Source organism: Filicampus tigris, chromosome 22 (assembly GCF_054856515.1).
Source record: "Filicampus tigris isolate MCC_2025a chromosome 22, RoL_Ftig_1.0, whole genome shotgun sequence".
Taxonomy (NCBI): Eukaryota; Metazoa; Chordata; class Actinopteri; order Syngnathiformes; family Syngnathidae; genus Filicampus; species Filicampus tigris.
The window spans coordinates 9,863,292-9,879,590 of record NC_141238.1 but is presented as its reverse complement, the minus strand read 5'-3'; the positions used below and the strand labels follow the sequence as shown (position 1 = coordinate 9,879,590).

Here is a 16,299-nt window from a genome sequence, read left to right as displayed (position 1 = left end):
GGAAGCTACGTACAGCTATGATTGAGTGTTTGAAGACAGCAGTTGAAATGATTTGATATCTTTTGTTTTTGCATGACTTGTTTGTCATAAAAAAAAGAAGACATTGTGCATTGTAACTTTTTATTTTTGTCGAACGACAAATTAGTGATTCGAAAATGAAGGAAGAAATTATTGCTTCTGGCCGATTTGTCCACCAATTTGGAAATTAGTGCCAGAAAGCCAAGTGGAAGTCCTTGTCTTGCCTTCTGCTCTCTCAATCATCTCACGCTCCAGTCTGTGGTTTTCCTCACAATTTTTTCAGGGTCTGATCATTTATCAGGATGGGCGAGAAGCGCTGGAGGCTCAGGACGAGAGGTGCTGCTTCCACTTGTGGGTGGAGAGTTCTCACCGGTTTCCTCTCTTGAAGCAAGAAGAAATGGGCTTCTTCTGCTTGTGGATGGAGCATTATCACTTGAAACTGTTTGAACATGTCCATTCAATGAGTAACAGGATTGATGTAGGTATCCTTCAAGTTCGATGAAATGAAATTTACCAGGACTGGCCAGGAGGAAATTAGGTGTTGGACATAACGGAAAGCTCAGACATGCATCCAAATGTCCAGCTGTAAATAAAAACACAAGCAGACAGAAAGTTAGCATTCACTATTAACGATACAGGCAAATAATCTAATCGATGTATTTTTTTTCACAATTATGTATTTTACCTTGAAAAGTTGTATTAACATTTTTAGATGCATTTTTATTCATTATGCAATGCACTTTCATCTAATCATTATTTAGAAAAAACATATTATATTATAGTGTAGTGGTACACACGCCCGAGTTGTGTGCGGGCAGCGTGGGATCGTGTGCCCTGCGACTGGCTGGCGACCAGTTCGGGGTGTAGTCTGCCTTCGCCCGTTGACGGCTGGGATAGGCTCCAGCAACTCCCCGCGACCCTGTATAGGATAAGCGGTTTGGAAGATGACATGACATGACATGACATATTCTATTATAATGATATATTTTAATAGTATTGCACTGATTAAAAAAAACTGCGGACATAAACAACACAATGCCGTGCTCCAAATACAAACAAGGCCATTTTGGCAAGGTAGAAAAGTTGCCACACTATCTTAACGGAAACGCCACACTTTGACAACGGTAGACAGGGAGCAAAAGCAGGGCCGAGCATTCTACAGGATAGCAAAAGAAGACAGGCGGATGGCTCCTCCAGCCGTGGGTCGCTCTCGCTCTCCAGCTCCGGGGTTGCGCAGGCGAGCTCCCCATCTATCCACGGGGATTACGGCGAGCGCCGCGTTTCCTACGACCTCCGAGCGAGGCCGTCCAGCCTCAGCCGACATTCGCTCCACTCTGCAGCCACCGTGGTGGAGGTCGCAGGCGAGCGTGTGCCGTCGCCACAGCCGCCCGCCAGCCCAGCCGTGGCTTCGAGGCAAACTGCGTGGGTGACCCTGCTCGTATGCCTGTCTAAAAGCGTAAAACCCTGCAATTATAAATCCACACGGCCCGTTACCCGGACTTTGTAAACTTCCGAGACAACTTCGCAAGGACTCACCAGTGCATCTGCCGTTGTTGAAAAAGCACTCCTGGTTAACCTGTCCTTATAAAGCATTATGTCCTTTTATCAAAGTTAGATGCATCTTCACTTGGACAGATTATTGTCTCATTGCCCCCAGCTACAGTCCTGTCATCTTGGCTGCGAAAACAAATACGCGCGGGGAGCAGTCACGTGACGTCCGGAGCTATTTTGAGAGGCCCCCGACTTCCGTAGGTCCCTGGGCTCAAGCCCAAGTAGGCCCGTTGGTAAATGCGACTCTGCCTGTTGCGCATGCGCACTGTCGATTGTGTAGGCGCTACAGATGGTGGCTTGGGCAGTGAACATGAACTTCACTAAATCATTCTTCTTGAATTACCACTGAACGGACAAAAGCTACGATACACCATGTCCATCGCCACTATATCGGACCAATACAGAACTAATTAGATCGTCGTGTCCGGATAAACTCGTCTGGATGCATGTTGAAACCTCTCTGGCTAACGTAGCTTAGCTTGCTCGCCGCTAACAAAGAGACACGTGTGTTGTTAGCATTAGCCAGAGATCGAGTGCAAAGTGTTGTGATTGTCCTGTGAAAATGTGCGCAGAAAAAACAGCAGATTTCAAGGACGAACTTTGTGGAGCAGAAGAGAACATCAAGCCACGACGTCACCTTTGCAAGTTGGAACCTCGAGTTGTCTTACACAGAGAAGGTTTGCTTTGTTCACTTCTCATTCTCACGAGACCACTGGCTACAGTCTCATTTTTTGAACGAAATCCTCCTTATTATAGTTTTCGTTACGTTTATTAGAACATTACTAAGATCCAATATCGGCTACTATAGACATTAGGGCTGGATGATTAGGGAAAAAATAATAATCATGGTCATAAATGTTGGGTTTTGACCCGCTTCAATAACTGAGCACAATCCAGTTATGCAGTTAATCATCCTCCTCTTTATTGATCAACTCTCCTATATCTCCTAATGCATAATCTAGCGCCTAGCGCCCTCGCCTGGTGAACTCCACCACCTGCAGTCACATCCCGTTAGTTGTCATCAATACATAATATCCCCCCTTTACTTAGATTTAAACTTATAACTCTATAATAAGACTAGGAACATTTCCCATAAAAGAAAATATACATGACTAGCAATTAGCACATTTTCTCAACCTGGAAGCATTTGAAAACAGCGTTTGTAAAACATATTCACCCTTGACATAACTAATCTTCTTACTTGAAATATCTATATATTCTTCTCTATCAGATCAAAGATTTAAATGAGAGGCAGATCACTTTATGTTCGAACACATGAACATAACAACATTTTCCTTCCTTTTTTTGTAACTGTGGAAGGGTCATTTAAGGATATAGTCTGTTAATTTCTGTGGCATTTCTGCCGATGAGGTCTCTCCTGCTTGAGCATGGAAGGCTCAGTTCTGATTTCCTCACTGTGGGTCTGAGTCGGAGACTCTGCAGGCTGTTCGATTGCCTCCCCATCCTTCTCAGTCCATGTCAAGCGTGTTTCGTCAGTTGTTTGTGAAGCAGTGTCCTCAGAGTGGTATTTTTTCCACAAATGTGGTGTTTTTAGAATACGTAGCTCCAGTTGGTGCTTTAAAGACGACATTATTCCCGTCCTTCTTGATTACCTCGAATGGTGTCTTGTCGAATGATGTGGAGAGCTTATCTACTTTATCTTTTCTCAGCAGAACTTGATCTCCAACAGCCACGTCTGAGTGTTTTGCTCTTCTCTTGCTGTCGGGGTAGAGTTTAGATTTTTTCTTTATTTTCAGCATCTACGTCTCTTGTCTCGAGATCTCTTTGTGTTGCTGTTATGTCTGGGAGTTTTCCACGTACTTTCCTTTTGAACATCAACATCTTGCCAGGGTCCATCTGGTAATGCTGTAGCACGTAGTGGTTCAGGTACATCAGGTCGTGACACGACTTGACATCCGTGACATGATCTCACATGTCTCTCTGCAGCCCGATCCATTGCTGGCCACCACACTTTACTCCTGAGTTGCCACTTGGTGCCCACTATGCCCAAATGTCCTTCATGGGCCAAGATCGGGGTGTGGGAATACAATACGTGTAACTGTCCAATCACACACAGCTCCGATGCTATTGGCGCATATGTCTGGCACTTGTCAAAACAGTCACTCTGTATGGCATTTCTCACCTCTCTCAGTTTGTCATCGGTGGCTGTCGCTTCCTCCACCTCTTTTGTAGTTAACGGTCCGGGAGTGGCGCTTTCACCAACCATCCTTGCGAAGTCTTCTGCTCCATGTTCGTGGACTTTTTCAGTGGCACTTTTTCCCAGCAGCCGGGAGGGTATGTGCAATGTTGTCTTTTCCGGGGATGTGAACCACCCTGAAATCATACAGCGGGCGGCAATTACTACACAGACTGACTGTTCAAGTGACAGCGGTCACGTCAGAGCTTGGACGTGTGGATGGTAACGATTGCACTTCTACACTTTTTTCTTCGAGCCTATCTCACCTGCGCATTGCATTTTTACTTTTTTGGAGACTATTTTTATCTTCTTTTTAATTTTTTAATTTTCGTGAAACATTGAATCGCTTGATCTCACGGACGAGCATAAGGCTAGCTTACGCCGGAAACAGGCTAGCTTCGGCTAGCTTGGTGCTAGTGTATTAAAATGCCTTCAGACGACAGCAACGAACACAATAGCCTGCTGGGGAAGGCAGATAAAACAATAACAATCTCTGACCTGAGAAGGTATATTCGTCGTCAGTCAGAGGAGCTCCAGGAGAAGGAATCGGTCATCTCTTGCTTCGCAACCCGTTTCCCCGAACTCCCCGCCATGGTTATGAGGAGGCACGATCGTGAGATCCTGTCGGCGACAATGACGGCTGAGGTGGCTGGCCTCTCGGACACGGCGAGGTGGGATACGATTGCCTGCCTACGTGGCTCCTGCGCACTTGTGGCCACCTTGACTTTGCTTTTATTGACAATTTTAACCTATTCTGGAATCGCCCGTCTTTTTACCAGCCGGATGGTGTTCATCCGAATTCTCTTGGTATCAAGATTTTAGCTGCTAACATCCACCATGTCGTTACCAATTCCATTCCCAGCTGACTCTTGTTTACCAATCACATTTCTTCTTCTACTCATAAACACTGCAATGACAATGTCACTTCAATCAACTACAGGCCAATACCAGCTGCTCACAGTACCACCACCCTCACTAGCTCCCCCTGCAGGCCCTCATTATCATTACCACTATTGGACAATTTTCCCATTGAAACCATCACCGGCAGACGCTTCCCTTGCACACACAAACAACGTGGTTTTAACAGTGGTAATCTAGTATATGTTAATACTGCTCATTCGTACCACCATGAGCGCACGTCCAGCACAATAATTAATCTGGCCGTGCTGAACGTGCGCTCCCTTTTAAACAAAACTTTTATCATAAACGACCTGATTTTAGACAATAATTTACATGGTATACTTTTGTCTGAGACATGGCTTGGTACAGATGCTCCAGTTGCTCTCAACGAGGCTTGCCCACCGAATTTTAACTTTTTATTTTCTACCAGGGATGGGAAAAGAGGAGGCGGGACTGCATCTTTTTTATTAATACTCTTTTATCAAAGGAGATCATTTTTAGCAGCTATTTATCATTTGAACATCATGCTTTTGTTTTCAGCAGTCCCCCTATTCTGCATTAACGTTTATAGACCTCCCCATCATTCCACTTTTTTATTACAGAATTCTTATCCATTTTATATTCCAGTTATAACATAATTTTGATAACTGGCGATTTTAATATACACGTGGTCAACATCTCGGACCCACTATCCAGAGAATTTTTAAACTTTTTAAACAGCTTGGATTTTAAACAGCTTGGATTTTAAACAGCACGTCTTGCAGCGAACTCACAACAGAGGACACACCCTGGATTTGGTCATAACCTATGGCTTGTCTGCTGGTGATAAGTCCCCACAGAGACCAACAGACGCTCTCTGTGAGGACTTTGCAGACCACTTCAGAAGTAAAATGGATGACATAAGATCCAGTCTTTTAGCCCGTCAAAACACAAGTTTTAATAAACCTGGACAATCATATTTACATGAGGAAACACTTGAAAGTTTTGCCCTGGTTGATGCAAGGACACTTGGTCAGTTTTCTCCCAGGTAAACCCAACAACCTACCTTTTGGATCCAATTCCCACATTTCTTTTTAAGGCATTTTATGGATTTTTTGAGGAACAAATTTTAAATATAGTCAATTGCTCTCTTCAGACGGGCGTCTTCCCCGCTGCCTTTAAAACGGTGGTGGTGAAGCCCCTTCTGAAGAAGAGCAATTATGACCCCATCGTTTTTAATAATTACAGACATGTATCCAACTTACCGTTTTTAAGTAAGACTTTAGAAAAACTGGTTTTCATCCAGTTGAATCATTTTTTAAATACAAATAATATTTTGGAGGAATATCAATCTGGTTTTCGTACAGAGACTGCTCTTGTAAGGGTTTTAAATGATATTAGGTGCACTGCAGATGTGAGAGAACTCACAGTCTTGGTGCTACTGGATCTAAGCGCTGCTTTTGAAACAGTAGATCACCAAATTTTATTAAATAGACTTAAAAATCTAGTGGGCATCTCCGGTACTGTTTTTAACTGGTTTTATTCCTATCTCACAGACCGATATTTCTTTGTAAGTATGGATACTTGTTCCTCCAAAACCCATGAAATTATGTGGTGTTCCCCAAGGGTCGATTTTAGGCCCCCTACTTTTTAATCTTTATATGCTTCCCCTTGGGGATGTCATCAGGGGACACGGCATCAGCTTTCACAGGTATGCTGATGACACACAGCTGTATATTGCCATGTCTCCTGATGACACAGGACCCATTGCAACCCTTTTAAATTGTATTTTAGATATCAGGTCATAGATGGCAGATAATTTCCTACAGCTCAATCAGGACAAAACTGAGGTTTTAGTTATCGGTCCTGAAGGTCAGAGAGAGAAACTTTTACCAAAACTACAAGTTTTTAATCCCTCACATTGTGTGAAGAACCTTGGCGTCATTTCTGACTCTGAGCTCAGTTTTATTCCTCATATTAAAAGTGTAACCAAGATTGGTTTTTATCACCTTAAGAATATCGCCAGAGTCCGCCCGTTTCTCTCTCAGGCTAACACGGAAGTGCTGATGCATGCTTTTATTTCCTGTCGTTTAGATTACTGTAATACCCTGCTCTTTGGCCTCCCGAAAAAGAGCATTTCACCATTGCAACTACTGCAGAATTCAGCCGCTCGGGTGCTGACGAGAACCAGAGGGCAGGAGCACATCATGCCCGTTTTGGAATTGCCGCATTATCTCCCCGTGTGTTTCTGGATCGATTTTAAGGTACTTTTATTAGTTTATAAATGTGTTCATGGTCTTGGGCCATCTTATTTATCTGATTTGCTTTTATCATACCAACCCTCGCGGATCCTGAGGTCCTCTGGCGCCTGCCTTTTAATTATTCCAAGGGTGAGGACCAAAATGCATGGCGAGGCAGGTCCTCACCTTTGGAATAGCCTGCCAGAGGACGTCAGGTCTGCAGAGACTGTTGATATTTTTAAGAGGAAGCTCAAGACACACCTTTTTAGTTTGGCTTTTAACAACTTTTGAATAATTTATCTTTTTTTTGATTGAAGATTATTCTTATTTTAGCTCCAGTGTTTCCTCATGGGGGCGCCTCCGCGTTGGGGGATGGGTGGCTGCCCTTCCCACGGGGGCTGTCATCGCAGGGACTCCTTGGGTCCGGGTGGCTGGCGGTCTCTACACTTTGTGTGGGGTCCGCCTGTCTAATCCGGGCTGGGGGTCTCTGTGGTGGTGGTGGTACCCCTGTGGCCGCATGGATGGATGGATGGATGATTGATTGATCATATGGTTGGAGTCTCAGAACTCACCTCTCAATGCGTGCACATGGCTTCGACGTGGGTCTGTAGATTGTCTCCAATGCTTTATGGTCCGTCACTAAGTCAAACTTTTTTCCACATACATAAGGGTGCAGTCTCTCACACGCCCAGACTAGTGTGAGCGCTTCACGTTCTGTCCGTGAATATCTCCTTTCACAGTCTGTCAGACTCCTGCTCACATAGCATATAGGCGCCATCTCCCGATGTTGTCCTTGCACCAGTATTGCTCCTATGCTGACTGGTTCAGCATCCGCAATTACTTTGGTGGAAGCATTTTTGTCAAAATACTCTAGAGCAGGGGTGTCCAAACTTTTTGCAAAAGGGGCCAGACTTGGTGTGGTAATAATGTGGGGGGCCGACCTTGGTTGAGGTTCTTTACGTACAACAACAATATATTTAAACAAATTTCGGCAAGCCATTCTGTTTCACATTTGCTTTTTTATTATAATTTCAACAGTCTTAAGCATGTGTTTTGGTTCATTTGAAACACACATATTACATGCAGTTGAATATTCACTTAACTTTTTTTTTCTTAAACAGAAGTAATTGTACTCTTGAGTGCAAATTACATTTGAAACATGAAATATAGCACCATGGCAGTTCAATGTTCACATAACTTTTGAATAATATTCATAAATGACATACTGTATGACTAATTGTAAATCTCAAATGACTTGCCTGCATTAATGTGACGGGTGATATTGAGATCTAGACTCCAGCACAAAGGCCAGGTCTGGCTCAAAGGCAGTGGTATTGATGCGCAAGATGTCTCGCAAGAGAGAGTCCATTAGCCGTGTCCACACATGGCTCTTATTTAAGTTCATAACCGAGAATGTCTTCTCACACAAATACGTCGACCCAAACAAGCTGAGCATTTTCTTAGTAAATGCTCCAATCTCTCGAAACCGATCCTTATCCAGCTGTCGGTAAAAGTTGGCGAGAGAAAGCTGCTAGTGCCGACTGCTACATTCACACCAAACGCGGATGATGCGTTTCTGGCGGCGCGTTTGTATTGAGTCAATGTAGTTCACGCGGGGGGTGCGGTTGCGTGGAGGGCGGTGCAAATGATGCGTTTGGAGTGGTAGGATTCAGAGCAAAGCACCGTCGCGTTAAACGAGTCAACTTTTTGCCTATCAGCATCAGGCAGCCTATCAGCATCAGGCATACTAGTCTCACACACAGCCAAACAGCATCCTGTTCACTCGGCGGCTTTTTTTTTTGTACCAAGACAGCAATATTTTGTTAGCATTAGCATAGTGTGTCAGCCATTTGATTGTGATGTTGAAAAATGCTGTCATAGTCTACTACCAAGCAAAGCCCCTCCCTTCTCCGCTGTAAGCGAATGAGCGGCTGCAGCATTCAAGATTCAAATTTCCTGCAGTAAAATGCAAGCGAATCAAGCGACTCGGAACGCTTCATCCGCGTTTGGTGTGAATGTAGCATCAGAGTGCTGCTGCCCTCTAGTGGGTAAATGAGGAACCGCATTTAGTGTAAGCTTCTTCATATGCTGCTCAATTTATTATGTCTATGTGCGGGCCAGACGTTATGGGTTTTATGACAGAGGCTGCGGGCCTGATGAAATTTGACCACGGACCGCATTTGGACCCCGGGCCAGACTTTGGACAAGTCTGCTCTAGAGTCTGTCGGATGGCATGCGCCACGTCAGGTGAAGTGATGATACAATTGCTTGGATGTAATGGGCTAAGCCCTAGGAAGGAAAGGAATTACAATTGGCTTAAAGGCAAGTATACATACGCGCATGATCGCCAGTCTACCGACGTGTGTGAAATACCTTAAAGTGGCTCGATACACCTCTGTGCACATTTTCTACTGTTGACGTTAAAATCAATAAATACATATTTGACGGTTAATAGATGAGGACAGCCCTGCCTACAAGGGCCTCAATATAAAAGCCTACAAAGGATTTGATGTTCATGTATTATTGAGAAGGCGTTTGTGCCTTGACGGTTCGGAAAATGGATGATTGGGTGACGTATTCTTTGCAGCTTTCTTATTAACTTTTGCGTTTGTAGGGCTTTAATGTTAGTGAGGTTAGTACACTGTCATAGATGCAGTCGTGCTAATATTTTCTTACAGGGGCTCATACGAGGCCAGTTCCGCTTTTGACGGGGTCACCGCTCAAAAAGGTGCAATGTCAGACCATGTGCAAGTCTTTCCATAATCTAAACTTATCAGGCTCTCATAATAACCTTCATTATAAATATGAACTATAATTCCATGTGCGTTTTGTCTTTTTGTGTCATGCAGACATCAGTGAATATGTTCATTCTCACATTAAAGAGGAAGAGGAGGACGAAGAGGTCCCCCACTTTAAAGAGGAAGAGGAGCAGCAGTCTCCTTCCGTAATAAAAGAGGAGGTACCAGAGCTCCATTGCAAGAAAGACGAGGAGGAGGACCAGCATATCTGCAAGTTGCCATCGACTAATGCATCTTTGAAGAGTAAAGATGAAGGTCAAAGTGAGGTGAGCAGAGGGGCGGAGCCTCCAAGCAGCAGCTCATGTCAACACGTGACAACTGAAGGTGACGGGGACGACTGGGGAGGATCACAAGGAGACGGCCTCCGACCTCCACTATCTGATAGTGATGAGATGTCATCTGATGGTGATGATGATGATGAAGAATGTGAAGGTGATATGACATGTAACAATGACAACAAATGCTGGAAATGTTCTGAGTGTGGGAAAACTTGTGCTTTCAAGGGACGTTTAGAACACATGAGAACACACACTTGTGAGAAACCTTTTTCCTGCTCATTTTGTTTCAAAAGATTCTCTCGGAAGGGACACTTAATAAGTCATACAAGAACACACACTGGAGAGAAACCTTTTGCATGCTCAGTTTGTGGCCAAAGATTCTCTCGGAAGGAAATCTTAGTACGTCACACCAGAACGCACACTGGTGAGAAACCTTTTGCCTGTTCAGTTTGTGACAAAACGTTCTCTCTAAAGGGAAATTTAATAAGTCATACAAGAACTCACACTGGTGAGAAACCTTTTGCCTGCTCAGTTTGTGACAAAACGTTCTCTCTAAAGGGAAATTTAATAAGTCATACAAGAACCCACACTGGCGAGAAACCTTTTGCCTGCTCAGTTTGTGGACAACACTTCTCATGGAAGATTTATGTCAAGAGACACAAGTGTCTGGTGAAAACCGCAATAATCAAGTTTTAAAGAAGAAGTCAACCCAAACGTGTGTTTTTCAAGAATATGTTCCCAGCAGGCCCACTAGTTGAAACATGGCATTCTGATTAATTTAGCGTTTGTCGAATTTAAATTAAGCAGCAAAATGCACTTGTTTTTAGCCATCTCAGGGGGCGGACATTTTGTCATTTCTGTCGACTGAAAATGACATCACAACTGCTCACAACGACCAATCACAACTGACCTGTTTTCTAAATCTGAGCCGTGATTGGTCGTCGTGAGCAGTTGTGATGTCATTTTCAGTCGACAGAAGACAAAATGGCCGCCCCCAGAGATGGCTAAAAACGAGTGGATTAACACTTCTTCCACAAACGCAATATTTATCAGAATGCCCTGTTTCATCTAGTGGGCTTGCATAGAACATATTCTTGAAAAAAATTTGTTTACGTTAGAGGTGGGCGATATATATTGTCATCGATATTATCGTCAATCTTGTTTTCACGATTTGCAATTTTACGTTATCGAGTATTAATACTGCCTCTGACTCGAGTCAGTCGACGACCGCAAAGTGTGAGGAAATGCTGAAAAATCTGTGCGCATTGACAGCAGAGGAAGAGGATGTGATAACCATTCGTCGAAACAGCGGGCAGGACCCGGTCACTTGACTGTCCGCACTGCAGCGGAGCTGTTTCCTCCTCATTTCATGTAGGAGTGTCGAGCGGGGATTCAGAGTGAGGCGCAAGTCCACGTTGTCCGTAGTCTGTAAATGGTTTGGGGTTGACAAGACTGACGTCGGTGGCAATAACATTGTTAGATGTGCCAAACGCTCACCGTGAAGAGCAATTCTGTTGCACCACGAGCCATATGGATTACGAGGAAAACTTGGCGACCGCGCAAGCACGCTCAACAAAAGCTTAAACATACACACTTAGAAAACAGTCGCCGAGTTGAACCAACAAATATAAATGCACGCAAGTACACTCACACACACACACACACTCAGTACTTTAGCGAGCAAGTCAAACGTGACATCCTGGATGATAGGTTAATATTCAGTTTACACGCTTTTAGTCCGCATCATTCTGAACTAGCCTGTATTCCCGAGGCATGTTGCACAAACTACGGCGTATGACACCAGGATACACTCAAACATGAATACGCCACAAGTCTACATATCACAGCGTTGAATGAGTGGGAAAATGCACTTTTCGGTAAGTTGCAGCTTTGTTATTCAACTTTATCCTCTTGTAGTTGGTCGTAGTACACCAGTACTTACTGCAGCTCAAAATGTCACATCATTCTGGAATAACAGCAGAGACATTTAAATGACATAAATATTCCCAAAAATCAATGTAAATCCATACGTAATTTTTTGTTCTTTGTTAAATGTTGTAACAGAATATACCGTATTGGCCCGAATATAAGACGGTGTTTTTTTGCATTGAAATAAGACTGAAAAAGTAGGGGTGGTCTTATATTCGGGGTCTAGACATTGTACACATTCACAACGCTTGATAGCGCCAGATATCATTGAAGCGAATGCTGAACTTGACTCCGCAGGCCAAAACAACCCCTGTCACGTGAGGATGACGTGCTATGGGAGGAGCCAAAGGATGGGATTAAGGACAGCGACACTGAGCACAGCGAGGCAGATAATTGTTTGTGAGGAGTAATGTTCTGTCATGATAGATCTCAGCTACTCTCAAGTTAAACCAGTTTGCATTATTTTATTGCAATGTTTTTCCTTATTCAGATTTGTTTCAAGACTACAGTTACAGTTAGACTTCACTTTGATGGTTAATGCAGTTATTGCAATTTTGTTGTTTGATCACAATAGATTGGTTTATTTACATTTCAAAAACCAGAAGCCATTCATTTATGAATGTGATTGCACTTTAGTTTACGTATTTAAATGTTCAGATATTAAGATTTGAATGAGGCAAAATAACATGCCTTTTCTCTCAAATATATTGTTATAATGATTTGTTTCGGATGTACTGTAATTATTTTCTGTATAAAAATTAATTTGGTGTTCAAAAAAACTTTTTTCAAACTTGAGTCTTGAAAAAGAGGGGGTCGTCTTATAATCAGGGCCGTCTTATATTCGGGCCAATACGGTAATTGTTTTGCAGAAGCTGTATTGAGCAATTTCAAAGAGATGTTGTTCACAAACGCTGTCTATCCACAATTGGTCTGTGAAGCAAGTGCAGATTTAAAATATTTTTTGTAGCATATCGTCAAATTAACGTTACATAGTTTTTTTAAAGAATATCAAGATATTTTTTTTTTGCCCATACCCTTACCCCAAACCCCTAGTTTGCGTTGACTTCCCCTTTGAATGAAAATGTTAATGTTTAGCAGCTAAAGTATTTAACGTGATCATCAAATACAAAATCTGCATTGTTTTATTCAATGTACCATCATTTTTTTAATCCTCATCTCTGTATCTACTAAAATCCTGTTTTTTTACCACTGTTTTTACCAATTACCACTGTTGGTCCGTTTTTAAGCAATGTATGCGCTATGTACAATATTTTTGTGATTCTCATATGAAGTAACTTCTTGATTGATCACATGGACTGTGAAGAAACTTTGACTTTTGATAGGAGGGTGGGAAAGTATACATACAATTCTGCATTCAATACAAATAATCAAACGGAGTCTTTTTTAACAATGGAATCGGCTGTTTATGTTGACTTTGGAGGTTTGTTGAAGCGATTCAGTGTAACCCGAATTCCTTTAATATTGTTTCTATTTTCATATATTTTTGTTCTTCTAAATTGTTTGCTTGATAAATGTTGTTTTAGGGATGTGTGTGTTCTGTATGATCATTTTTTAGTTTACATGCATTAATTCTTTTTGTTAGTCAGAGGCATTTTATCTTTTGTTTTTAACGTGATCATTTCTCACTGGACAGTGATTGTAAAATAAGGGTTTGTCCTGTCATCCTGGAAAAGTTAAGGAAATTGAACATGTGTTTCTAATTTGCATTATTTCAAATGAAATATTCGATGATCAAACCAAACAAGCAAATGTCGTCCATTGTTTTATTCCACTTCAAAGGAAATGAACTTTCAAATACCTTTTTAACAATGACTCCATCCCACATCACATCAATTACTGATTTTTGACGGCTAACGATTTGAGAGGTTCAGCTTTTAAGAAGGGTCCGGCTGCAGCCGGGGCGTTCCTGTAAGGATACAAGAACGCCCACTGTGTTCCCAACACGACGCAGGGTGAGGGACGCCCATTGGGTCATCGCAACTGCAATCAAACTTCTGTGTCAAGAGTTACTAAACGCGGTGAATCGACAAAGAATCATGTCAGTAAGTAAATAATTGTTTATTTTAACAACACTGACTTTAAGCATTATATTCACATAATATGCCTGTCGTCATCTTAAATTCGTATTCGAATACGATGTAAATAAGACAAATAAAAGCCACGCATTGGACTGTTTCTGCTTGTGACGCTAACGTTTTTGCTAGTATTGCAATATGCATGAAATGGCTAACAGGCTGCACAGTTTCCAATGTAGACAAAATATAACTCGCTGTCATATACGTATTTTATACTCTACATATGGATAACTTAGCAATAATATGCTACCTCTTCTCGGCTCGCCCATCCCTAGTTAATGTGTTTGATACATTTTAAGAAGCATGAGATTGCGTCAACGTTCGGGTTTGGAGGGTGAGGAAAAGTGAGTACATATTGGTTAATGTTCTCCTTGTCTCCATTCTGCAGCTTCATCTGTCAATTTTGCCAAGCGGCCACAAGCCAAAGGCCACATGATGTGCAGAAAAGGGATGCCAGTTTCTCCACTGTCCCATTTGTCCTACTTATGAAGGTAGTTATTTGAACGTGGCGACACATTTACAGTCGCAAGGAAAAGTGGTGGTGTAGATTTAGAACATTTGTTATGAGGATATGAAGAAGACGAGGAGACCATACATTAAATTGATTTTTGGAACTGGGAGATGGAATAGGGGCTTGCTCCGTCCACTCCACGCTAGTGATGGACATAACAGTTCTTTTAAGTAAACTGAATCATTAGAATCAGTTCATCAAAAAGAATTGTGGAGAAATAAAATTTCATGCAAAATCCACATCATTTTACATATCATATTTTCTTTCATATTTTAGACAAAGTCCTAATATAGAAGGTTTTGCTACCTATATATATATATATATATATATATATATATATATATATATATATATATATATGTATATATATATATATATATATATATATATATATGTATATATGTATATATGTGTGTGTGTGTGTGTGTGTGTGACGGGTCACTTCTGAGCGTGGCAATTTGCAGAACCACGTCGCTGTCGCTTCAACACCACGGACACTCAGGTGGATTTTAGATGTTTCTTTATTGCAACACTGCAACACTGCAACACAGTATGCTGGGAGCAATGGTGAAGTCTCATTCAGTCTGTGATAGTCATCACTATGCACTCATCGTAGCTCTGACTGACGATATTAACCAATTATATCTGATCTTGTAAAACAAAATAAAGTCCTTATTATAACAGTGTGATTGTATAGTGTTTTAACCAGAATTACAAACAACAACCTTTCTAGAAATACAATTTTACAATTATTTACAGTAAAAGAGAAAAAAAGGAACACATTCACTCTCATTTACAGACTGTCCCTGAACGTACCACACGTAGCAGAACGTGACTACGGAATGTTATCTCAAATGGCGGCAGCGCTGAACTACGGGCTCGCGCAAGTATATTCAAATAAATGAAAAACACGACATTAAAAACAAGATACAGTAAAACAGAAAAGAGATGCACATTGCCTGTATAGGAGACAATTTCTATGTATTTTGTTTGACATAAAGTTCTCATTTGTTCTGTGTAATAATTTCTGTTTAGTGTGCTCCCTCTATAGGTGAGGAGGTCCTTTGCCTTTGAAAGGAAGTACCCTCCCTATTAGCAAGTGTTTTTTTGGCTGGGAAGCACACATTCTTTAGACCTTGGCTTGACTTGACTTGAGTTTACTTAACTAAATTTGATTTGATTAATTGGCTTGATTTGGCACACTATTGGAATTGTTTGACACGTGGTTGTTTTGTTTGTTTTCAACAAGAGGTTTTATTTTCTTAATTATTTTGATGGCATACAACAGCACACTCAAGTCAATGTATTCTAATCTCAACACTCATCTGGACATTCAAGCGTCTGAAGTAATTTACCCAGCAAAACCCAAGGGTGCTACACAAATAGGACCAAAACGTTGTAGCCACTACATTAGTCTAAAGACTTGCTTTGGAAACGAGGATTTTGGACAAACTACATAGCACCAAACAAATGACAATGCATACCGGAGTCAACCACACCCCACCACACCCAGTGCGCTGAGCGGGATGTAAAGTTTGAAACTTTCATTGCTCTCCAAACAAAAGGCAGCCCTATGGAATCGCAAGATTGGATGGGATTTCGTTTAGAATTGATTTAATATGAATTTAGGATCACCAAAGGATTAAATTTGTGACAAAGGAACGGAGATAGCATTTTTGATGTGCCATCGTTTGAATTTGGATCGAATTACTTTTTGACGCGTGCTCCTTCTGCGTAAAAGCTGGCGTGTGCCGCACACGATCTTTGAATCACACCGTGTGCGTATAATTATTCAACGGACT

General features: G+C 41.9%; 1 protein-coding gene, 1 long non-coding RNA gene and 1 pseudogene across 4 annotated transcripts; 1 reads left to right on the top strand and 2 right to left on the bottom strand.

Annotated features, from left to right (window-relative positions):
• Window positions 1-16,299, bottom strand: part of LOC147126947 (uncharacterized) — a 155,860-nt pseudogene that overhangs the window by 106,675 nt on the left and 32,886 nt on the right.
• Window positions 126-2,435, bottom strand: LOC147126952 (uncharacterized). Its single transcript, XR_015084706.1, has 4 exons — window positions 2,207-2,435; window positions 816-937; window positions 533-601; window positions 126-457 (listed from the first exon to the last, which is right to left on the bottom strand). It is a non-coding gene; the product is annotated as an uncharacterized LOC147126952 (long non-coding RNA).
• LOC147126951 (uncharacterized) lies at window positions 1,833-13,567 on the top strand. Of its 3 annotated transcripts, none has more exons than XM_086022173.1 (3): window positions 1,833-2,246; window positions 9,735-10,115; window positions 12,188-13,567. In XM_086022173.1, exons 1-3 carry the CDS (start codon window positions 2,132-2,134, stop codon window positions 12,298-12,300), a joined length of 609 nt encoding a protein of 202 aa, XP_085878299.1. In that variant the 5' UTR covers window positions 1,833-2,131; the 3' UTR covers window positions 12,301-13,567. The 3 variants fall into 3 exon arrangements, 2 of the variants coding, with proteins under 2 accessions (XP_085878299.1, XP_085878298.1); XR_015084685.1 differs by lacking the exon at window positions 12,188-13,567 and adding an exon at window positions 6,740-6,909 and having other exon boundaries at window positions 2,126-2,246; window positions 9,735-9,872; XM_086022172.1 differs by lacking the exon at window positions 12,188-13,567 and having other exon boundaries at window positions 9,735-10,789.

Coding starts and splice junctions, on each gene's coding strand:
- LOC147126951 (XM_086022172.1), top strand. CDS start 2,132: ATGTGCGCAGAAAAAACAGCAGATTTCAAGGACGAACTTTGTGGAGCA. Junction 2,247..9,734: donor AGTTGTCTTACACAGAGAAG/GTTTGCTTTGTT, acceptor TGTGTCATGCAG/ACATCAGTGAATATGTTCAT.